General features: G+C 39.1%; 2 protein-coding genes across 19 annotated transcripts in view; both read right to left on the minus strand.

The window, feature by feature from the left end:
• Positions 1-201: 201 nt before the first annotated feature.
• On the minus strand, positions 202-10,463 carry vamp3 (vesicle-associated membrane protein 3 (cellubrevin)). Its single transcript, XM_058790500.1, has 5 exons — positions 10,330-10,463; positions 6,917-7,004; positions 1,675-1,833; positions 1,205-1,256; positions 202-1,085 (listed from the first exon to the last, which is right to left on the minus strand). Coding segments are annotated over exons 1-5 (321 nt in total). The 5' UTR covers positions 10,332-10,463; the 3' UTR covers positions 202-1,065.
• Positions 10,464-11,019: 556 nt separating this feature from the next.
• Positions 11,020-24,601, minus strand: part of camta1b (calmodulin binding transcription activator 1b) — a 332,021-nt gene continuing 318,439 nt past the window's right edge. For 8 of the 18 annotated variants that reach the window (XM_058792231.1, XM_058792223.1, XM_058792235.1 and 5 more), the window contains 13 exons: positions 24,114-24,283; positions 23,807-24,021; positions 23,634-23,712; positions 23,161-23,488; positions 22,529-22,953; positions 22,212-22,366; positions 20,181-20,427; positions 19,519-19,590; positions 19,395-19,415; positions 18,686-18,885; positions 17,585-17,659; positions 17,221-17,251; positions 11,020-15,668 (listed from right to left, as the gene is read on the minus strand). In XM_058792231.1, coding sequence (XP_058648214.1) covers positions 15,636-15,668; positions 17,221-17,251; positions 17,585-17,659; positions 18,686-18,885; positions 19,395-19,415; positions 19,519-19,590; positions 20,181-20,427; positions 22,212-22,366; positions 22,529-22,953; positions 23,161-23,488; positions 23,634-23,712; positions 23,807-24,021; positions 24,114-24,283 — 2,051 coding nt within the window. In that variant the 3' untranslated portion in view covers positions 11,020-15,635. The remainder of the gene's footprint in view (positions 15,669-17,220; positions 17,252-17,584; positions 17,660-18,685; positions 18,886-19,394; positions 19,416-19,518; positions 19,591-20,180; positions 20,428-22,211; positions 22,367-22,528; positions 22,954-23,160; positions 23,489-23,633; positions 23,713-23,806; positions 24,022-24,113; positions 24,284-24,601) is intronic. The other 10 variants (XM_058792238.1, XM_058792237.1, XM_058792240.1 and 7 more) reach the window with 7 other exon arrangements.

The raw sequence follows: 24,601 nt of genomic DNA on the forward strand, positions 1-24,601 counted from the left end.
ACGATTGCAAACTGAATTAAACCAGCACAAAGGTAGCAGTGGACGGTCAAGATGCACAACAACATCAGAACACCCTTCTCCTCGAAGACAAACAAACTCTGAATACAGTATCTGAGAGAAAAGGTGATTTGGAGCATGAGCTATATAATCCATGCAGCCTTTGTGAGTAAAAGCAATAAAAAGTGTTTATACACACTTAAGGATGTTAAATCCGTGTTTTATTAAGCCAACATGGGCAATTCAACAGGCTTAACAGTTCGTAAGGCCACAAGCATAGAATTGCACTTGTTTACAATTTATACACATGTGAAACATAGAGATACATACAAAAAAGCTCCGATAGACAAATGTTTTGGCACCGTGAGCGAGAGGTGAAGAAAACACCAAAATACTACTGAAATCCTCGTTAAGCAAAGATATTTCCAAGCAAACTATTTCTACATAAGGCAATACGCATAATGCAGTTAAATTATTAGTGAATTATCACTTTGAAATTCAATCTTTTAATAATATCTCAAACTTATATATATAATTTTTGTGCAGATATTCTGAGTAAAATCAGAGCAAAGTTCTGTGCTGTTGTTACAGGATGGCAGTGGAGTTGTTTAAAGGCACGTCTGTGGTTGTTCAGGAAAGGCTCTTTTGTCTTGTTGGCCCAGAAAGACTCAAGAGTGTCTGATTACGGCCTTCCACTACAAGAGTCCATGAGGGATTTATCAATGAGATCAGATGGCTTTCACAAGAGTTTTGGTCTCATAATATCATGAAAGCATGCGTGTTATGGATCATTTTGTAACCTGTACACGGTCAGTTATTTGCACAGAGGAGTGTGTTAGATGTATTTGGAAATGGCATTCAGGAACATATTCAAATCCTAGTCATTAAAAACAAAACCTATAAAAAGAAAACAAACATTGAGGATAGTTTACAAGATATGCTTTTGAAAATCAGCAGGTTAGAACGTATTGGAAGAGCACTCATTCATCATCATCTCTCTCTTCTTTCCCAGGTTGATACTCCTTCATATCCTGATCTTCTCCTCCAATCATAACCGCATTTCTGTCTTTATGACTGCTGTGACCAGACTGAAAGCGAAAAAGAGCAGTGCAATCAAATGAATTCTTCAAACTCATCTCATGATCAATCTCTCAGTTTGCTGCCCATGTACGGGAGTTAAAGAGGCTGCGAACACTTTGATACTTACTGATAATGATGACAATAATGATCAGTACCACAGCTATCAAAATGGCCCACATCTGTAAAGACAACAAACAAATACACATTGTCACGTTGGTGCCTTAAGTTCAAATGTTATTGAAATATAATTTAGCATTTTATTAATCTTGATTTTGCTTGTCCTGAGCGAGTTGAAGTGAACTGCGGCGCTAAAGAGTTTCATGAAAGCGCAGTTGTGCACCGAGACAAACCGAGTCAAGATTTTCGTATGATAACGTTACATTTTCATTTGTTTCTCACCAAACCCTATCGTATACCCGCACAACACTTGGAATACAGCACATGCTGCATGGGACCACTCTGCGATACTTTTGCGTCTTTTTATATTTTTAGTATAGAAATATTTTTTAAAAGTAATGACCTTTAGTCAATTCAATAGGCTTAAAATGTCTTATTTTTAAGTATATTTCTTTATTGAGATATGAGAAAAATGATTACCTTGCAGTTCTTCCACCAGTATTTCCTCTTGAGTTTGGCAGCGCTGGTCTCAAACTGGGAAGCACCGGCCTGCAGGGCATCGGCACGGTCATCCAACTCGGACAGCTTCTGGTCTCGTTCCAGGACCTTATCGACATTCACTCTCATGATGTCCACCACCTAGAGGAACGAGAGGAGTCTTAGAAAAACTAGGGCTGGAAAAGGTGAAGGAATGGTGCCATGCATGTGTACAAACAGCTGTCTGAATACCGGTGCAGCACTTTAAACTAACAGCACTTAGAGAAACACATCAACATTGTTGATACAACAAAATCACAGTAAATCTGACCATATTTGATAAAGTAGGATAGAGTAAGACTTTGGACCAATGAGATTTCACAGAACAATGTGACAGAAGACAAATATTTTGTTGCTGGCGAAAACCACAACAACAAAAAGTGAATACAAAATACAATTATATTCTTTGAGGCATGATTTGTCCAACTAGGTCAAGGATAGATAAACTTTTTCTTAGGATTATCCAACATTTGTGAAACCAGTCTGTGCCAGAATTATTATGGTTTGTTCTATAAACACATCCAGCATCTGCAGCTTTGTAGTGCTGTCAGCTTATACATACATATAGAAAAGTTTGGGGCCAGTAGGATTTTTTTTTTTTAACCTGTTAACCTGCACCCCCAATTTTGGGACTCGGCTGAAAATGATCTACCGAACTTTCTTTGGAAAGAAGACCCTTTGGGCTTTACTATCCATCTTCCAGAGTTGATAATGCTCAAAAAGATAAAAAAAAATAAAAGTTATAGACACTGAAGTGCCTTTACATGAATACATGAAATCAGTCCTGGCACAATCCAGTAAAGTAATGGGTTGAACGTCACATGTCTCATGAGTTCATATTTCAAATTTGAAGACGACACCATGAAAAATGAGATTACTGCAGCCATTTTTCTGAGACTGTGTCTAGATTTATTTCTGATTTATTGTTTATCAAAAACAGAAGCCCTAGAGAATGACATCACATCCTGTTGCTTATATTCAATGTGAATGATCCTTACGTCTTCAGCAGATGTTTTAAGTAATGGAAAGCATGAAAAATCCCCTTATAATAGAATTACATAACAAAGTCAATGGCAACAGCGCACAAACATAGCCTCCTCATATATGCTCTAGTGCTCCACAAACCCTGTTGCAGGATGATGTAGCTCCACCCCTTTAAGAAAGAACAGTGTGGGATGGGAGCCAGCGTGTGCAGATCCATGTTTCACTTGCATAATCATAGTGACGGGGTGTTACATAACCGGCCAGCAGCCTATGAGCTGACGCCAGACTGAACGAAGACGTCTGACGGGAGAGGTCAACGGGTGTAAAGTGAGACCTACATATGTCCTGGTATAAACTGCCTTGAACAGAAATCATGAATACGACTGCGGAGAGCTGCAGAAATTGTGTGGAAAAAACTGCTGACGGATTATGCGGCGCACTTTAGGGAAGAGTCGCACAGAAAGAAAAGAGAGACAGAGAATTAAAGAGAAAGTAGCACCTTCTGTAACATTCTATGCTATTTAAATGCCATATAATTTACCTTAAATCAAATGTGATATGGATGTATGCATACATACATACAAACACTACCAGTTTGGGGTTGGTAGGATTTTACTTTTATGTTTTTGTCTCTTATGCTCACCAACAGGGCCGGATTAACATAAGGGCTAGGCTTGGCTGAAGCCCGAGGGCCTGCGGATTGACGGCCCGACGTGATTGGCTGTGGAGGAAAGGAAAAGTAGATCTAGAATTGATTGGCCATCGGGAGCACCCGAGCTTTTCCCGGTGTGCCGATTGCCGAAAATTGGCCACGAGGTTGTCAAGGTGTGTTCGACTTGAATTTTAAACATACTTTTCTAGTTCCAGTTCAGATTTTGGAACTGAAATGAAGGAATGACAGAGCGATTAAAGTGAAATTGTGGTAGAAATGGAATCCAAACGCTATCTTTATGGAGAAGAAAAAAAATGATGTTCTGCCTGCTTTAGTATTAAAATGTGTTTTATAAATGCAATGATGCCTGATCACAGACAATTGAGCCATTTCAGCATGTTACCTTAACTAATTACAGACCTGGCTCCAGAACCAAATCACTGAGGTTGCTACTGAAATTAGGGAGCGTGATCTAACCTTAATATTATATATACATATGGCCTAACCATAATATTTTTGTGCCGTTCATTGCTATGGTACAAAGAGCTTTACTTTATAATCACTAAAAAGCTGTCACTCTCTTTAATTCATCATGACCTCACAAAGTTACGTTATAACCAGTGAGTGCAGAACTCAACACTGACGTTTATTTTGTTTATTTTATTTAGTTTTTGTGTATAATCCATTTATATTTTATTCTATTTGTGTTTCATGTATATCTATTTATTTTTCAAGCTCACTTGGACTTCAATTTATTTTATATTTTTACATATGTATATTGTTTGTATAACACTTATTACACATTTTTAAATGACTGAAATTGCCATTTTATGTGCTTTCTCTTTACTCGTCAAATTGCTATGACAATTTTTACACTAGTGGGGCCTATTTTCATTATCTTGCCGGCTACTACAGTAAAGTTCAAAATAAATATATAAAGTTAAACATAACTTAGTGCCCAGCCAAAACGATATGATTAGGAACAAATAATAGATTCATGAGATCAACGATTGCCTGTTAAATATATCTCATGTTTAATCAGTACAGAGACATCAGAGCCAGAAGGACTAGCCGAGCTAAGGCCACTCGAGGCGGATACATGAGCACTGAGCGCCCGGTGATCGCCTGGAGCCCCGAAATCGGCAGAGCAAATTTTCAAATAGGCACTCTCTTTATAAATAAACCGCAGATTTGAGTTTTAAACAACTACATTCTCGCTTGAAAAACTCATTTGATGACACAATAACAGTAATATTTTGAAAATTATGCTGGTTTTTGGGCAATGATGTTTCACAAGTCCACAAGAACAGACAAGAACGCATATTGAGAAACAGCTTTACTGTCTGTGTGAAAATATAAAATTATGTGTTTGCGCACTTTAATGTAAATAAGCTCAACACTCATGGATAGCATAGTGGAACGAGTGAAAGACGCTTCATCCCCTTGTATCACGCACAAGTGAGGATTCTAGTCAACCAATCAATGATCTGCAGTGAGTTTAGCTCCACCCTTTTGGTACCCTTTGCTGTGCTAGGTACCCCAACGGAAGGGTACCAAAGAAAGTGCTACGGTTCGCTATTTTGGTACCATTCACAACTTTTGACGATGGAAACGGACATAACTGCATACTGAACTGTACCGTACCGCTCGGTGGAAACGAGCCATTAGTTACCTGATTAAACCGCACAAAAGAACAGCTGGACCACACCGTACCGGTGTCGCCCGCCCGCGACTGTAGCTCGACATTTTCGGCGCTCTATTGAAGTGATAATAAGCAGCGCTTGCCCATTTGAATTCGACACACACGACACTTATATTTGAACAGTAAAGTCCCTGTGGTGAAGCTAGCGGAAACCAGATTGAATACCACCGACCATGTAAACTAAAGTGTAGAGGTTAACTGTACAAAACTGTAAATAAGCAATTTAATCCACAGCACCACACCTAGGCTATTTAACATGCAGTCACTGACACTGTAGAAATATGGCATTAATGATATTTATTATTAATGTCACGAAAATTATTATAGGCTACTTATCCACCTTTTTCTTGCCGTGAAAATGGGACGCGGCCATTTGTAAATTCTATGGGTCTAGCTTCCATTTTTTGCTGTACAAAACAGTTTGTTTTGCTGCTTGATATTGAAGATCGGTGTGTCTTACCATATTATTTTAATGTATTATCTTAATTATGAACACACTGGTTTGTAGTGCAAACAGCTTTACCGTTTACTGCACGTTGTTATTCTTCTCATTATTTACCTATAGCGGCTAATGAATCGGAAGTGTCACCCATAGGCTTACTTCTGTGTTGAAGAAAAAGGTGGATAGTCTATTAAATATTGGGTCAAATAAAGGCAATAAGTCACTTTTATAAAGGTTTACTAATACTATACAGTTAACTGTGGATTCAAGAATTAGCTTTTCTGGGCAACTACAAAGGAGAATTTAATAGTTCTAATAAACTTTAATTGCAGAAAAATATGAATTCAATAATTAAGAGCCTGCAATATAATGGAATATTAAGCATTCAACAATATCATTTATTTTCGTCCGTTATTAAGTTAATAAATCATTTATTTATTCCAATTGCCCTAAACCCAGCAAAACATTTATGGGGGACTGTGTGGGCCAGACAGGCTGAATTTTAGCACCAGTCCAGTCTTCAGTGTCAAATGATCCTTCAGAAATCATTCCAATATGCTGCTCAAGAAACATTTCTTATTATTATCAATGAAGAAACAGTTGTGCTTTTGTTACAGCCTCTGCCTGTAAAAAAGTACTGGGCTTTGCTTCAATATATTTATCTACATTGTTGTTTATTTATGATTTAACGCCATAGCTATATTCATGGCAAAAACAATTCAGTTCCATAATTCAAATCAATATCCTTTCAATATAATGTTTACAATAATTTAACAATTTTGTTCTACATTGTTGTGTATAAATTACTATATATGTGAACCCCGGCCCACAAAACCAGCCATAAGGGTCAATATATTGAAGCGGCGCTGCAGCTTTCCACTGATGTATGGTTTGTTAGGATAGGACAATATTTGGCCGAGATATAACTATTTGAAAATCTGGAATATGAGGGTGCAAAAAAAAAAAGAAAAAAGTAAAATATTGAGAAAATCGCATTTAAAGTTGTCCAAATGAAGTCCTTAGCAACGCATATTACTAATCAAAAATTAAGTTTTGATATATTTACAGTAATTTTATTATTATTTTGTAAATATCTTCATGGAACATGATCTTTACTTAATATCCTAATGATTTTTGGCATGTATACAAGGAACTATATTATATAATTATAGCTTTACAGTGATAAGTCATGTCTGCAACGGGCGGAGTCTAAAATCTCATTTGAATTTTCAATGAGCACATTAGTCACTGTACATTTTGTTGTCCTGTGTTTATGTAACTGTTCACATCACAAAGGAACCATCCCTGAGAAGATCGCATCACACTGAGAGACAGAAGTCAAGTCGACTGTTTACGGCCATCCATCCAAGAACACTGGGAAATGGTGTCAGGTGTGTCCTCTTACCTCATCCACCTGTGCCTGCGTCTGCTGCAGTCTGCGGTTATTCCCAGACATCCCAGCAGCACCAGAGCCATCTGCACTCGGGGCGGACCTATGACAGAGAGAGAAAACCATATACATTTCACATTTTACTGAAAAAAATAATAATTTCAGGTTAGCTGGAAAAGTCCTGGCAAACAAAAGAAAAATCAACTTGAGCAGCCAGTATTTAACTTTTTAAGTGAATAAGGTCTAGCATAACATACTCTTTACTTGCTGCTAATGTGATTTGGGCTGCGTATTGTAAGTTGATTTAGTCACAAAGCGTCTATTAAGCACATAAATGTCCTGTTATGTCATTCTAATAGAAATATAGTGTGGCAACCAGTATGTGATATGCTACTGCCACCTAGTGGCACAACATAAGATTTCAAAAGGGATGCTACAGCATGACTGCCATAGAACCAGTTTTGGTTTCCTTCAGTGAACAGCCCTTAATATCGTTATAATCTAAACAACCTTTTTTCCACTATATAGAACCTTTTGGAACAGAAATGTTCTATGGATATTAAAGGTTCTTTATAGGACCATAGAGGCCAATGAAGAACCTTTATTTTTAAAAGTGCGGATTTGCACAAGACACAAACAAAGATGCTCTTTTCAACAAACACTTATGAAAGAGAAAGCACAGGTAAGACCACAAAGTGGTGTGTAAACACAACAGAAAAGAAACGGAAGGTATAACGTTCAACAAGCTCAAACTGTGAACAAGTTTATAATAAAAGCCTATTCAAACTTTTGCTTGATTCTGATTTACAGTGGCCCAAAATGTATTTGCACATTTAAGACTGTCTTAAAGTCACTGCATTAGATATCAAAATCTCTCTCCACAGTGTTGCACACTTAACTGAGCCATTTTTGCTTAATGACTTTTAATCTGGTGTCAAAGTGTCTGTCGAGTTTATTTCAGAAAACATTGATAAAAGAAAATCACAAGCCTCGAGCCAGACTTCACTCCCTTCTAATACTGTGGATAACATTTAAACCTTGTTAAAATAAAGAGTAACAACAGGAGACTGACAGAGAACCATCAGGAGCGAAGACAAACACACACATTCCACAACCAGACGTGGAAGGTTCCATAAGCCTTCAGATCATGTGATCATGGCAGAAATCTCACTGCTCAAATCCCCCCGCAGTACGGCAACACATGCTTTTCTAAATGAATATTACACAAAACCCTCCTCCATTTATTAAGGGTGTAAAACGGACGCTTCATCATGATCCAACACTTTATTTTTTAAATAATATAGAAAAATCTATTTAAAAAATAATGAAAAAAAAGAAGAAGTTCAAAAGCAACATTTGCTAAATTTTTTTTTAAAAAAGTACTCTCCCTTATGCCATTCAAGATGTAGATGAGTTGGAGAAATTTAGCATTAGCTACATCACTTGCTCAACAATGGATCCTCTGCAGTGAATGGGTGCCGTTAGAATAAGAGTCCAAACAGCTGATAAAAACATCATAATAATTCACAAGTAATCCACACTCCAGTCCATTAAATTAATGTTTTATTAAGCATAAATGCTAGTCCTTAATTCATAACTTTTCCTCCACTGAAAAAGTCCATCTCCTGTTGTCCTCACACATCAAAATCCACCAAAAGTTTTCTTTAGAGCTGTTTTGGACTGTTTTCACTTATAAACGGTGCATATTTCTCTCCTAATTCAGATGGGGCAAGAAAGCAGTATTACAGATAGAGAATTAGCTAGAGGCAAATGAAAAGCATCTTAATCATGGATTTTTCAGTTTTTTTCCCAAACATGCAGCTTTTCACTTCACAAGACTATTATTTCGCACTATATCGACACACTGTTTCCCTGTTTACTACTGTAAAGCTGCTTTGACACAAAAAGCGCTATATAAATACTTGACAACACATTAATCGATGGACTGGAGTGGTGTGGATTATTGTGATGTTTTTATCAGCTGTTTGGACTCTCATTCTGACGGCACCCATCCACTGCAGAGGATCCATTGGTGAGTAAGTGATGCAATACTAAATTTCTCCAAACCTGTTCAGATGAAGAAACAAACTCATCTAGGCTTACATCTTGGATGACTTGAGGGTGAGTACATTTTCATTTTTGGATGAAATGGGTATCAGTCAGAAAACTATTCCACTTATATTTTATTTCCTATTTTATCCAAACTTATTTTTAAAGCTGTAAACGACATCCAGCATTAAATGCCATCCTGTCAATAGCATCCACAGCAATGGTGACAGACAGATGGTCTGTCAGTAAGCTCACACACTGCTGTCAGTGGAATGCAATGGATGCACTGAGGTTATCAGTCTCTTAAGAGGTGTAGCATATCTAACCTACATACACAGCACAATTTCCACTTGTTGACTGCAACATGACTAAAAGATGAAGAGGTGTTCAACCTCTGCCTGTTTACATCTGTACACTGATCTGTGATTCAGAATGGGACAGAAACATAAAACGTTCAATAAGGTCACAAATGTCTTAAAACATATGCGTTCCTCACTAGTACAATAAAAGGTGACTAAAAACACAACATCATAAAGCAATGCTTAATATGCATTTAATGAGAGCACATAACATTCAAAGTACATTATTTATCTGTTAAGCATATCATAACATCAAAAGTTGCTTTTAGCTTTGAGGAAATTATTCTCATATAACATCCTAATCAACAGATTAACACATATTTGAATAACCATGAATATAGTTCTTATAATTAATATACACGTGTATACATTTACTGTTTTTATTTGCAGGTCATCGTATGTCACCGAAATACCAGTCTTTAACATTATTTAAATTAAATTGTGTGAAATGATCTTCAGTTAGGCAAATTTAACGTTAACTGTTTATTTTATTAATCGTTTTAAGTTTTCGCCGTAACGTTACTTTGCTATCGGCATAATATATTCGCATTCCAGTCATAAAAGACAATAGTGTACAACTAATTCAAGCCTAATCTACTATTATCATGGCAAAATGTCTATAGGTCGAGTATGTTTCGAGTTTCAACTTTCCACAAACTTTGTTATCAGTCAGAAACAATCTGTTAGCCATTAGCATGTAGCGGTTAACGTACACAGAAACACACAAAAACTCGTTAAAACTCTCGAATTAATAATAAACTTAATTGACAGCGTCATATGCGCTAATCCCAACTAAAATAGACTGGAATTAAAGATCGAAAAGGAATAAAAGTCGATATCAAGCCAGGAAGCTAACGCTAAGCTAACTTGTTGCTTTAGCCGTATTCACACCCATTAGCACAACACAAACTTTACAAACACTCAGTAGGACTGACATTCACCGATATTGAGAAACATATATATAACACATGGGTGTATAAAATCATTGAGTTTGTGTGAGTGATGGTTACTTTTACTTACATGCTTGATAGTTGAGTTGATTTGTGATTTGTGAAGGCCCCACTGTTACTACTACAGCTGCTACTGTAAGAGAGCGCGAGAGAGTGTGTGTGTATGAGAGTGAGAGAGAGAGAGAGAGTGTGTGTGTGCGTATGAGAGTGAGAGAGAGTGAGTGTGTGTGTGTGTGTGTGTGTGTGTTTTAGCACGGACTCATGTGTGACTTTTCATATTAGTATTTGCATAAAAATACTAATAAATATATAAATGAACAAAACTATAATATTTTGTATACTATATTGCTAGTTTCTATAAAATAATAATTAATATTAAAATAAATATGTAAATAAATGCTTATATTTAACAAAAATAAACTTATTATAATTATATAAATATAAAATATCAATGTAATTATAGTTAATGTTAACTGTAAGTCCACACTGAATGTTTCTGTAATGTTATATTTTCTGTAATATATATATATTTTATCTTGTCAGTAATGAGAAAGAAACTGAGATTGTGTGTTAGTGTGAACCTTCAGAGCAGCTGGAGTTCAGAAATGATATTATGGAAAGAAAAACAGAAAGTTGCAGAAAACAGGAACAACATGAGCACCGTTTCTGTTTTAAGATTTTATTTTACAGCAGAAATTATATAAAGCATTCAGAAAACATTTTCCATATTTTAAGGGCAATTCAAAATGTTTTGCATGGCTTCAGCAGCTGAATATTTATTTTATTTTTAAAACATATCCAACAATTCAGTGATGCTCTCACATGCACAGTTACAAAACAAAAACAAAACAAAAATAATAATAAAAATTAATCTAAGTAAATAAATAAAACTCACAAGAAGGACAGAAAGAGGGAGACGGCCGAGAAAGCAGCACATGAGGCAAAACTCATCAGAGGAGGAAAAGGAGGAGGAAGATACGAGGAGCACGAAGCAGGTATGAAGGAGAAAGAGAGAGAGAGATAGAGATAGAGGGGAAAACAGAGGTCTAATACTAGCTTCACATGCAGAGTGTTGAAAGCCCACTGCCTTGTAAGAAATATGGGCTCATATTTTATCTTTTTTTTTCTATTCTTCATTTTAAAATGATGAAAACGTGCATTAGGGCTGGGAAATATGAAATCAATGTCCACAGACCACTGAACACCTCTCTCTGTGTACCTGTAATTGCATAAGAGGAAGTGAACTAAGCATGTCCCAATGTTTTTTTGTTTTTTTTCCTATTTTTATTTTATTTTTTTATTTTTTATGTTTGACCTATCCATATTCTTTCAACCTAAAGAGCTTGTCTAAAACAAAGTGTTTATTGCTCTGTACTTGTAAGTGAAAAGCTTATAATCGAGTGGTTTTTCAGTTGTTTAAGCCTAACCTGCATTTCCGGAGTTCCAAAGAGAGAGGATTTAGGACATCGTACAAACTTCCAACTGCACCAGTATTGTTTTCCCTCGGTTTGCTATAACCTTCACATGTGCTCATGTGGTCATCCGTCGAGATAAAGCACACACACAGACGTGCTTACAACGTACCAGGGCTCGGAGAGGGAATTCAACTCGGATGGTGAGCTGTACAAAGTGCATATTTCTCTTATCTGACACAAAAATACGGAAAGCATGATCCGGATGCACGTATGCTGAGCTGTTTCATAAGAGGACGGGATCTCCCACCTTATTCTGAAGGTATTTGGCGCTGAGGTATACTTATGCATTCCCAATCCCATGGGGATATGGCAATACTAAATGAGCGGTGATACCTGCACAAACGATGATACCTGCTCAGTTTTGGAAAAATGGTCTAAAAACTCTATAAACATACAGTCTGTCCTGTTACCCGAGTGGCGGTCTGTCTCTGAAAGCAGTGGTTTTGTAACAAAGCATATGGAAGTACATATTCCCAGTGGTTTCTCCTGCTGATTCTGAGCTGAACCTGGAGACTTAACCTAACCTAATCTAGTCTCCATGCAGAACACCATCTCCCTGTTTTAGCACCCTGAGTAAAACTACAAAAGGGAGGCAGATTTTTCCCTTCCCTAAGATGAATGACCCAAACTGAGATACATATACCTGGTGATCCATAAACAGCTTTTCCTGGTGAGTACTGAGGACTTTCGCTTATGATTTCCTGAAGTTTCAAGTCGGACGGCTGGAAAGGGACGTAAAGGGCGGCCACCTTCGCTTGGAGTTGTGCTCGGACTTGAAACTAGCAACCGGATGAAGTTATTACATAATGCGCCAACTACACTGAGCGTGTCCTACTTTCCTGGCCCAGTTTAGATCTGACATGGAAAAAGAAAAATATACAAAATGAAAGAAATAATGAAAGCATGCATAGTATGTTACCGGGTCACTCAAAGTCGCATAATCAGAATGAGCAGGGGACAAACAAACCCAAAATGACAGGTGCCTTCACACTCTGTGTCCATGTTTAAGGAGTGAAAAGGGTGTGAGAGGAGGAAAGGAAACAGACCTGGGCTCATGTTTGGACAGTAAAACCAGCCTTTAGCGTTGCATACCGTTAAAAAAAGAGCAATTGGTTCATATGGACTTCTTTAGGAACAACACACTCCTGATATCGGTTGAATGTTTTAGGCACTTTCTATAATAATACTGATACTGAGTCTCTGAGATCATGAGGAAACATTTAGCTTCTAAAACAATGCGACTACATGTGGGGAATAGAAATAAAACTACATAGGTCATAATTCAGCAGATAAGCACCACATTCTTTCCTCGTCCTTCCTTTCTTTAACAGGCAAAATGTGCTGGTGTAAGTTAAAATGATGCCTCTCGTCAGCTGAAATCGCTTTGGAAGTTCAGGGGGTCAGTTAGTCTCAAATTTCTTTCAGAGAAATTTGTGAAAGACGCTTAATTTCCATATAGCTGGCACGAGCGTAAATGAAAAACGTAACATACAGAAGAAATCAATATGATTCTGTGTGACTGGGGTTTTGAAAGTTGGTAGCAGCCCCCCAAGAAATGAAGAAACAATCAAAAACAAAGCTATATATGAACATGGCAGTCGTCGATTCTGATGGGAGTCGAAACATACGTGTTTTGAGCTACATTCACAATATGTATCCATGACCGTTTTCGTGGCCTCTCAGTGTTTGATTCTAGCGTGTAAGCACGTGTATGGGAATCGCCTGCTGGAAATAACCATTCACAACCCTCACGTCAACATCTTTTTTTAATTACACGACCTAATTTTAACTTCCTGACTCCATCCAATACCATTGTTCATGTTGAGTTCAAAATGTGAGTACACTTTCTAGTTATGTTTTACATGACAAAACCGTGGAGACATTTCATCCCCTGTGTCGTAGAAACCTCAGCTGTAACTTTTGGGTGTGTGAGTGAAGTTTGGTCATTCAGTACTAGTTCTTCCAATACTTCTCAAAGGAATAGCTTATTTGAGTCCTGTAGCGTTCACATGACTGGTCACCATCGGTTAAAACAAAAAAAAAAACCCCAAAACAAAATACTATTTTATTTCCGCTAACCCTGAAAAAGAAAGATCCTATTGTGTCTGATGGATTCGTTTGGCTCTTCCGCTAAATCTACGGTTTTATCGTGAATCATGTCATGCTTCAGAGAATGTTCTGTGAAAGAACATTTTCAACAAAGTCTTACAGTGAAGTTGTTCAAATCGTATTACAGACCATTGCCACTACATTTTATCTTTACATTATGTTCAATGTCTTGAAGTTTCATGCACATGGCTCCTTCTTCGCAACCAGTATTTACAATATTTACAAACAATACAACCGTACATCTTGGGCGTTCAAAGAAAACTATACAATATATTTTTTGTTTGTCTCTTAATGTGTTATAATCCAATTTATGAATAAAATACTATATATTCTTAAATACAATCCTCTTCGGAAAAAGTTTCTGGCTATCAATGTTCCTTCACCCATCTTCATATGTACAGGGACCACTTTAAATAGTCAAAAATATGGACTTTTTTTTTTTTTTTGAAGCTTCTGTATAGGGACCCTTCAAAAAGTCAAGAAGTCAAGGCAATGTTCAGTGAAACTCCACGGGAAAGCTTGTGGCGGCTTTCTGGAGCTCTTCGAAATCAACCAACAGTAACAATGAAGAAACGTATCACAACACACGCACACACACAAAAATGGAAGATAACCTTTGCAAATATACGTTTGGCGCTGTGGCACAACGGATAGTACAGTTCACATTAAAAAAGGTCCGTTTTTAAAACAAGGAGATTATTTAAAACCTTCACACAATTAAAAAAAAGCAATAATGCTAAAGGCAAAAAAAGTAAATAAAGCTTATAAATAAATAAATGAACTATATAAAAATAATGGTCTTTATAACAATATACTTGAAAACAAACAGGCTTATACGGTCTAGTTTGATGGTGCCACAATATCACCAATATGAATGAATGAAAATAAAACACAAAACATTTACATAGCATGCAGGAGCATTTTGCTCAAACACATGCACTGTATCCAGATTCAATTCAACAAACACAGGACACACAAAGTCAGGCCAGCAAAAATGACATTAAGAAAAGGACCCATAAGAAAGTCGAAAACAGTGCACACGAAACAGTAGCCCAGAGGGCTTCTCTTCAATCCCCCAATTTGTTGTCAGAAGTCCCCTAACACCCATAAAGACAAAGGTAAGACACTGATATTTCAAACCCAGCATTTTTGCCCTGACCCCATCTACATTCATATGAAGGCTTCCCTTTGAATGAACGGACAGCATTTGTCAAAAACAAAGATTTGTGGAGATGAGAGACTGATTTCAAATACTCTGCATGCATATGGTCACTGAAATGAGGCCTTTTTTTGGTTTACATTTTCTAGGTTTTGTTCTTTTTTTTCCCCAAACTTGTTGATTGTTGTCTTTTTTTCCTTTCAAAATATAAAAATGTAATCTGAAGCGGCTTCCAGCATGACGTTTTTCTGACGTTGATCTGTTCATGTTGCATGATATTTTACAAGCGTCGTCGGAATAAAAAGCCTTTGCTCCTTGGTCTTCCTTCGGTTTTTTTTTTGTAATCTAAAGAAAAAAATCTATGAAGAGTGCAAAAATGCCATGAAGATAATGTCATATTTCCCCAATAGTCTTGATTTCAGTTCCCCGTTAGCAAGAAAATACACAATGCAGGAGCAGAATCAGTCACAACGCTGCTAGAGTTCAACCGTCGCGTATCCGATGATCTTCTGTGTCCCCCTTCCTGGATAATTTTTGCTTTTTTCGTAAATTGTTTGTCTGTGATAAAAACGCAATGAAGAGGAAGAGTCCGCTTGGAGATGTTACACTGCGACGGGGCTCTTTGCGGCGCTCTCATGTTCCTTGGCCTTTCTCAATTCTTTCGCCCTGAAAATAGACCAAAAAACAGAGTTTTGCAGGGTTAGCCTGAGGGTTCATAAGCATTCTGGGCCCTCAGAGGAATCACAGACCATTAACCAATACACCTGCCAGTTTCATTACTGTCTCCTCACCGGCATCAAGAAAAAACAACAAATATACCCCCACTATAAATGACAAAGATCTTTAAAGCCTCAAGGAACATATAGAACATAGAAACAGTGACTCAAAAAGCTAAGTCACACTTAAAATGCCTTAATGTCATGGCATTAGATAACAAAGCATCAAAGCAAGTGTCAATTAATTTAAAGAAAGATAGCACAAGCACACCTTTCAAGCAGAACAGAGGGTTTAAAGGTATATTTACTGATTAAAATGAAATTTGGACAACTTTGGAGTTGTCAAACGTTAGTGGAACATGTCCACAGTCCAGTTGCTCAAAAGTCAAAGCAAATATGGCTCAGAAAAGTAGGTCTTGTCCAGGATTTGAGCACAGATGATACATGGTTGGATATTTTGCATCTAATCCAACGACATTCACACATTTTTAAGTGTGATTTAAACGTCCACATACTTTTTTGGCCGCTATATAGGACAAAAGTCATTTTTATCAATTTTTTAAATCTGTGGGAAAAAAAGATTGTCTATGAAATTTACTTTTTACATTTAAGAGTTTACAATCAGACTACAAAGCAAACACATATTAATATATATAACCTCAGGATCCAAAATAATCCAAAGTAAACCATCCATCTTAACACTACAGTATAACCTTCAAAAAGTGACAATATGTAACCCTACAAATAATACACAATACATCACAGAAATTCAACTTAATTAAATATTTAGATTTTTTCATCATGTTATACTTCTACATTTAGAACTTAGTATCCAACATCTTAAAGACAATTTAAACCCCCGAACACATCGTTAGCTCACAGTTTGACCCCCGTCCCACCCTCAGCCCCCAAATCAAGCTTATAAAAGCTGAAAGAGATGTATAAAACAGGCAGCCAGGCATTCAAGACATTTCCTCTTCCATAGAGAAAGGGATGTTATTTCAAGCATGCCCTGATAGAAGCAAGGCCTCCATGTCTTTAGCCATCATGCAATTGCCAAATGCACTACCCAGCAGTCCTTAGTGTTGTCATAAGCATCCTCATAACAAGAGAGATGGAGGAAACTTTAGGGAGATAGAGGGATCGAAAGAGAGATTGAGAGAAAAAGAGACAGAGAGAGAGAGAGAGACAGTGCATTGTTAGTTTTGTAATTAATGCATCATCTGTATTTGTTGGTTAGTTGGATCTATAGTCCTCTCTCTCTCATTTAAGGCTCAGTCAACTCGGGCTCCAGTCGGCCGTCATGCATGCAGGCATAAAGCAATAGAGAAAATAAGATAAAAGAAAGGAGGGTAAGAAAAGACAGAGAGAGTTATAGGGAACAGCAGAGTCTGAAATCAAGGTACATAGAAGAAGAACAAGATGAAAGAAAAGGGAGAGACAGGGGGGTAAAAGAAGAGAAATTCGAGGGGTACGAACTGATTTACTGAGGCTGCACTCACCCGTTTGAATAGTCTATGGTCCATCAAGGGGCTTTGCATAAACAGCAAAACAACACCAGACAGCTATTAGTACACACTGAGGTTGGGTTGGGTTGGGGAAATGGGACCAAACACAATAGGGCTTTCTAACAGAGCCATGAAAACATCAAGGTTTGTCTGTTGCTGTCCTATGACTCCTGACAATTGTGTTGGTGTGCTTGAGAGATTAGGAAATGTGCCTCTATCCTTTTTAAATAGCAGGATATTAAAGACTGATTCATCTAAAAGCTACAAGTATACCATAGAGTGAGTTTGTGCATGCCAGAAGAACAACAGGGCCGTAGGAACACAATGCGCCTGCTGGAAGTTCTCATCTTTGGCCTACCTGTGACGGCACCGCAGCAGAAACCGCATTATTTTTCTGGCAGCCTGGTCTTGTCTCTTGGTCAGTAAACTGCTTCTAAAACAAAATGATCAGCATGAGTGGTTCTGTACAAACCAGACATTTCTGGAAGAAAAAAAAAAAAAAGCACGTGCAAAAATTGCTGCTATGATTCTAGGGTGTGTGAAAGATTCAGTTTCAAACGTTACAAAGAGCCCACCCACAAGTCTCTATGATATGGCTAGGGTTCATCCCATTTTCTTGCACACTTTATTGTCTACCAGGCAAAATATATCATTACACCTACCCTCAACTAGAAACCTGATTCGAGGAAACAAATGTTGCATGCTAATACCTGACTTTTAGGGGTTTGTTCAAATCCTTTACTCTAAGTGTATGCAAAAGTAATATGCTGCACTCCTAGAAAATGGCAAACTGCAATTGCTTCAACAGGTTGTGAGACAACAAATGGCATGCAAAAATAACGATGCTTCTATGTGTACTAGGACTCAAACTGTTAGTGAAGTAAGTCATTTCCTGGCGCTGTTTCAACAACAGATTGTCTCTTAAAGTAAACAGGAGGGTTTCGAATGCTGCCATTCTTTAGAAAGTCGACTTGGCAGTGTGTCACATTTGAAGTGTTGGCACATACTTAGTAATTCATCCAAAACGACAGTACACTTTAGAATGGCAAAATTACACTCAATTAATGCACGCAACACTCCTTGTTAGGCTTGAATACACAAGGTTGCTTAGTAAAAGCATGTGTACACACAAATTGACATTGGAAACTCAATTCAGAACTAAACTCCAAGGTGATGGCCATGTAAAAGGTCTTTTAACTGCCTATTATACTTGGATGATGATTAATTCTGAGTGCTTAATTCAATACATGAGGGTAGCATTTTAGTTCTAAATGTGGCGTATTACATGAAAAGTTTTGAATCATTAAGCAGTACCTAGTTTGGCCACTGGAGGCACCAAAGTGCTCACACCAATAAGAGTGTGCAGATGTCATGAGTATTTGACAACAGATTTTATAGTATCTGATTTGTTCGATCTTCAACCACTAGGTTAGCCCTTACTGGATTGTTGTTCTTGTACCTGAGTTTTTGCTGCACCAGTGCAGCTGCAGTGGCTTGGCTGCGTGGGTTCGGCCGGCCAAGCTCTTTGTAGCTGCGGTAATATTGCTGGATCAGCATGGCTGCCCTGCGACTCTGCTGGAACTTCTTCTGTTCGTGGTAGCTGCGGAATTTACTCTGGATAAGGATGGCGGCCAGCGTCATCTTCTTATAAAGTGCATACTGCCAAAAGGACAGACAAAGGAACTTGTGTCACATGACAGAGAGAGAGAGAGCAAACTACTCTGTTAACCATTTTGCTAATACAAAACAAATATCAACACTGCCAAACTACACCATCAACATTAAATTAGATGTGTTGTGGATGATTGATAGTTGCTAAGCTGTTTTGAATGTTTTTGAACACAAAATAGCACAACAGAATGTGCTAGGTCATTGCTAGGTGGTTGCTTACTGCCTCAAGTCTCAAAACGTGGACTGAATCTGAATGAACTATGACATTTTTTGCCTGTTTTATTGTTTTAGAAGTCAGGTAAGTCAGGAAAAGTAGCTAAATAGCTAATCCATTCTTAGCAAGCTGCATTATTTAAACTAGCATCCATCTTTGTTAGTACAAGTTCGGTAAATATCCATAACCCTAAGTATAAGCAATAGTAATAGTGATAAAGAAGCATCACTAACGAACTTCCAGTTCAAAGCAATAGTAGCTGTAGATGAAGCAGAAGTGTTACCTTCAAGGCTATCCATGTCAGCTTGGGGAAGAGAGAGGAAGGAATTGAAGGCATTCTCGTAAAGCCTTTAATAACTGACCACTCAAAAGTGTACACGCACAGAATTCTGAGTGTCTCTGCCTACCTGTTTGTACCTCTTATAACAGCGCTGAATGACAGCAGCTGCCAGTTCCTGCTGCTCCCGAAGCGGACGACCCTGCAGGATGGGGAAGAGGGGGATAAGGTAGGGTGGAGAGGACAGGAGAGAGATTAGAGTTCACAAGGAGGCCTGCAAGGCCACAGAGATGATGGCATCTGATTCCTTTGTGCCTGGCCAAGGTGTCTTCATAGACTGGTAAAGTTGCGTCGATATGCTCTGAGACCTGGGAGAAGGTTATTCCTCAGAGCACTGCGCACCAGCGGAACACTGGGAGACATCTGCTCTGAACAACCAACATGGTGTGGACTCAGGGATATCCGCGCATCCCGTTAAGACAGACAGATAGATAGAGGGAACAATGCAATCATTCCTTATAGCAAGGCCATGCTAAGCTCAAGCAAATTTCCCCATGCTTGTCAACAACAGTGACCCTATCTCTGCCTTTTGAGCACACACCACAACAATCATACCACCTTTCACGACACAGGACTGCAAAGATCCAGATTCATTTACCTTAAGTTCAGGAACACCATACAACACAACACAATACATCAAGACCTTTGAAATTGAACCATCACGAACACTGGCAACACACCACTGATAACCTGCATGGGTGACCCTGGCACCTGGGTGAAGCCCTGCCCTACCTTGTATTTGCGGAAGGTGTTCTGGACCTGCCGGGCTGCCTCGTAAAGTTCTCTCTGTTCAGGATCAGACAGGGCCAGCTGGGTCAGGTCGCGCTCCTCCTTGTTGTGGGAGGCATTGAGGAGCGCAGTCCATTCAGCGGGGGTCTGGAGGCCAAGCTTCCCAAGAGGACCATCGAGTTCTGGCTGTCCTCCACCGTGGACTGGGCCCAGGCCAGGAGAGGAAGTTAGGGGCTTGTTAAACAGGAACCTGGGAACAGTTGGGAAAACAATTACATACAATAACCCAAAGAGACTGTAACTAGGATTCTTGAGAACAGATTATACAACCCGAATTCCGGAACTGTTGGAATGTTTTTTAAATTTGAATAAAATGAAAATTAAAAGACTTTCAAATCACATGAGACAATATTTTATTCACAATAGAACATAGAGAACATAACAAATGTTTAAACAGAGAAATTCTTACACTTTTATCCACTAAATGAGCTCATTTCAAATTGTCTGCTACGTTCCTCAACGTCAAATTGCAAAGGCTTTGCAAATCTCATCATCTACAGTGCATAATAGTGTTGTCAAAAGTACCGACCGCGATACCATTCGGTACTGAAATTTTAAAAACGTCCATTTCCCGCTAAGATTTGAGCACTGTTGAGTGGATTCTTAAACAGCGCTGATTGGTCATTGAGTTCACGCGCTCAACAGATACATCTGTGATTGGCTTCCTGTGATTGGATTGAAGAGCATGAAGCGATGATCATTGAAGCCAATCACAGACTTTTGTTGAGCGTGTGAACACAATGACCAATCAGCACTGTTTAAGAATCCGCTCAACAGCGCTCGAATCTTAGCGGGAAATGGACGTTTTTCAAATTTCAGTACCGAATGGAATCGCGGTCGGTACTTTTGACAACACTAGTGCATAACATCATCAAAAGATTCAGAGAAACTGGAGAAATCTCTGTGCGTAAGGGACAAGGCCGAAGACCTTTGCTGAATGCCCGTGGTCTTTGGGCCCTCAGACGACACTGCATTACTCATTGGCATGATTCTGTCATTGACATTACTAAATGGGCCCAGGAATACTTCCAGAAACCACTGTCTGTAAACACAATCCGCCGTGCCATCTGCAGATGCCAACTAAAGCTCTATCATGCAAAAAGGAAGCCATATGTGAACATGGTCCAGAAGCGCCGTTGTGTCCTGTGGGCCAAGGCTCATTTAAAATGGACTGTTTCAAAGTGGAAAAGTGTTCTATGGCCAGACGAGTCCAAATTTGAGATTCTTGATACGCCGTGTCCTCCGGGTTAAAGAGGAGGGAGACCTTCCAGCGTGTTATCAGCGTTCAGTTCAAAAGCCAGCATCTCTGATGGTATGGGAGTGCATAAGTGCATACGGTATGGGCAGCTTGCATGTTTTGGAAGGCACTATGAATACTGAAAGGTATATAAAGGTTTTAGAGCAACATATGCTCCCCTCCAGACGACGTCTATTTCAGGGAAGGCCTTGTGTATTTCAGCAGGACGGCTTACAACAGCATAGCTTCGTAAACGAAGAGTCCGGGTGCTGAATTGGACTGCCTGCAGTCCAGATCTTTCACCTATAGAGAACATTTGGTGCATTATTAAACGAAAAATACGTCAAAGACGACCACGAACTCTTCAGCAGCTGGAAACCTATATCAGGCAAGAATGGGATGAAATTCCAACACCAAAACTCCAGAAACTCATAACCTCGATGTCCAGATGTCTTCAAACTGTTTTGAAAAGAAGAGGAGATGCTACACCATGGTAAACATGCCCTTGTCCCAACTATTTTGAGACCTGTAGCAGGCATCAAATTTGTATTGAGCTCATTTTGTGCATAAAATTTAAAAATTTTGCAGTTTAAACATTTGTTATGTTGTCTATGTTCTATTGTGAGTAAAATATTGGCTCATGTGATTTGAAATTCTTTTAGTTTTCATTTTATTAAAATGTAAAAAATGTCCCAACATTTCCGGAATTCGGGTTGTAGAACTTTTTGATGATTCACCTCTCTGCATCTCCAAGGTAACTGGCCAACCAGCTCATGGTGCTGCTGACTCCAACACCATCCAGTGTAGTTTCTGATGCAACAAAATTTTCCCTCTTGATGCGATCAGATGTTGCCTCAATGACTTCCTCTGCTAAAGTCATCATGTTCATGTTCTGAAACAAATAGTTGAGTACTTTCAAAATTGCTAACAATATTGCCACTGAGACAGAAGCCAATGCAAGATTTGCAAGATCTGACAGACTTTACTTTTATCCAATTTCACTACAAAAAAAGCAGTTTCGGCAGTCTGCTCGAGTACCTTCTCTGTGCCTCACCTGCAGGTCTCCTGTGTTCTCCAGATCATCTTGGGTTGTCCGCAGATCAGAGATTGTTCCAGCACTAGCAATCTCTCTTAATCTCAGTCTGTTCGCAAGCCTTTCCTTGCCAAGTCCTACAGTTGGCACTCTGCGTCCTGCAGCCTGTCTGGAACCCCAGCACCCACCTCCACACGTTGAGCTCAGCTTAGTCTGAGACTGCTCACCATCTCCTTGCTCTTTCTCTGCAGTACCTTCCCTCAGTTTGGAAGGGCATGTTTTAGGCTTGTGGGCCTGTTCTTCTAGTCCGAGAGGGGCAGAGCAAAGTTTGCTGGGCCGAGTTTGAAGGGTCTCGGGGTTGGGTTTGTGTTTCTTGCTCAACGGGGCATCCCCGTGACTAACACTGCTATAGAAACTAGATGGTTCTGACCTGGGTCTCCTCAAGTCTGCAAAAGTACAAAAAAAGTGTCTTAGAAGAATGTTTGACCAAATTAAACACAACCTGTCACCCAACCTGAACCATCTCCTTACAAAGCACTTGTTTGTTCATGCAAGGTCTTTCTACGTTTAATAGGTTTTGCTTAACTCAACATGTACATGAAAGACTGTTGAAGGCTGACAGTCCAGATAGAACGAAAGTTTCCAGTTCTCACCTGAGCTGGAACTGGAAGCAGAACTAGTGATGTTGCTTCCTTTCAGCCCAACTGAAGATGTCTCTGAACCCCAAACATTCATCCACCCCTCTGCAGCTGAGGCCTCAGTAGATGGTGAGAAAGGCATGCTGGGAGTTGTATTCAGTGCTCCTGACTGCTGCTCCTCCCTTTGAAGGCTTTCCAGACACTCTGCCAGCTTGGTGTGGCCACGGGACCGGGCAATAGCCAGCGGTAAGCGACCCAAAGAATCTGGGATGGCCAAAGCTCGCCGATCCCATTTATACAGAACCACTGCTGCTTCCATATGACCCAAAGCGCAAGCCCACATCTGAAGAGAAGAACATTGAGTTGCATTTAATTTGTATGCCATCCCTCTGCCCCTTCTATATGAAACAACTCATCCAAACAACATTGTGAAGCTACATAGTATCATGATTAAGGTAAAGGTATCCTGACGTAGTGTCAACACTCACCAGTGGTGTGCAAGAGAAATGATCCACGTTTAAAGGATCGACCTCAAGTTCCAGGTCAATACTGTCTGCGTGCTTAGTGCTGTAAGAAAAAACAGAACAGAGAACAATACAGAACAGTTGAATACTGCAATATACATGGGCATTTAGTGCAGGTATACAATCAGTATACTCACCGCCACTTGATAAGTGTTTGGATAAGTGTGGTGTAGCCTTGGGCGGCTGCCAGATGAAGAAGAGTCATGCCCCTGAACGTCTTGGAGTGGATCAGGTGCTTGGACTTGGCCCAGCATGCGCGGTTCATCATTTTTTCACAAACTACCACCACACGGCTCTCAAAGGAGTTGCCAGCTGGACCTTGACCCTGGCTCTGACCCTGACCTGGTGAGAACTAAAACAAAGAATCAAGAATCAAGTCAATTCCAAGAAGCTAATAGGGATATGCATTAGTTTGGAGCAAGACAGTGTAGCACAGAATGATACCTGCGCCTGTTCAGAATTGCTTCTTCCTACTTCTCCTCCTCCTGTTCCAGTTCCTCCACTCTCAGATGGTCCTCCACTGCTCTGTTGCTGCTGCTGCTGACCGGCCATCTCTGCCATCCTTCGCTCCATCTGCTCTAGGCGTTCCAGGATGGACATTCTGAACTGGTTATCTGCATAAAACATAAGGGAATTTAGATTGTTATGTGTACATCTCAACTGACTTTAAAACCAACATGAAGTCAAACTCTATTTACTTTCTTAACAGATGCTTCCCAGTGTTATTGTGCATAATTCATCAATGCATGTTATTCGAAAGAAAATTATATTTGTCTTGCATCCAGAAGTAATAACTGATCTCTGAGACCAATTTTTTTGTCTGCTGACATCACCAAGGCAGTTTATAGGAGTGTTCATGCTGGCAGCAAGTAGGCATTTTAACTGTATATAAGGTTATATAAGGCGGAAAATCACTGGTATGGATACAAAAA

The sequence above is a fragment of the Onychostoma macrolepis genome, chromosome 11 (assembly GCF_012432095.1).
Source record: "Onychostoma macrolepis isolate SWU-2019 chromosome 11, ASM1243209v1, whole genome shotgun sequence".
Lineage (NCBI taxonomy): Eukaryota > Metazoa > Chordata > Actinopteri > Cypriniformes > Cyprinidae > Onychostoma > Onychostoma macrolepis.

What these genes read in the sequence shown, in the direction of transcription:
- vamp3 (XM_058790500.1), bottom strand. An exon ending in CGCAGGCACAGGTGGATGAG is followed by an intron (nt 1,834 to 6,916) that starts GTAAGAGGACAC and finishes TCGTTCCTCTAG; the next exon opens with GTGGTGGACATCATGAGAGT. An exon ending in CATTATTGTCATCATTATCA is followed by an intron (nt 1,086 to 1,204) that starts GTAAGTATCAAA and finishes TTTCGCTTTCAG; the next exon opens with TCTGGTCACAGCAGTCATAA.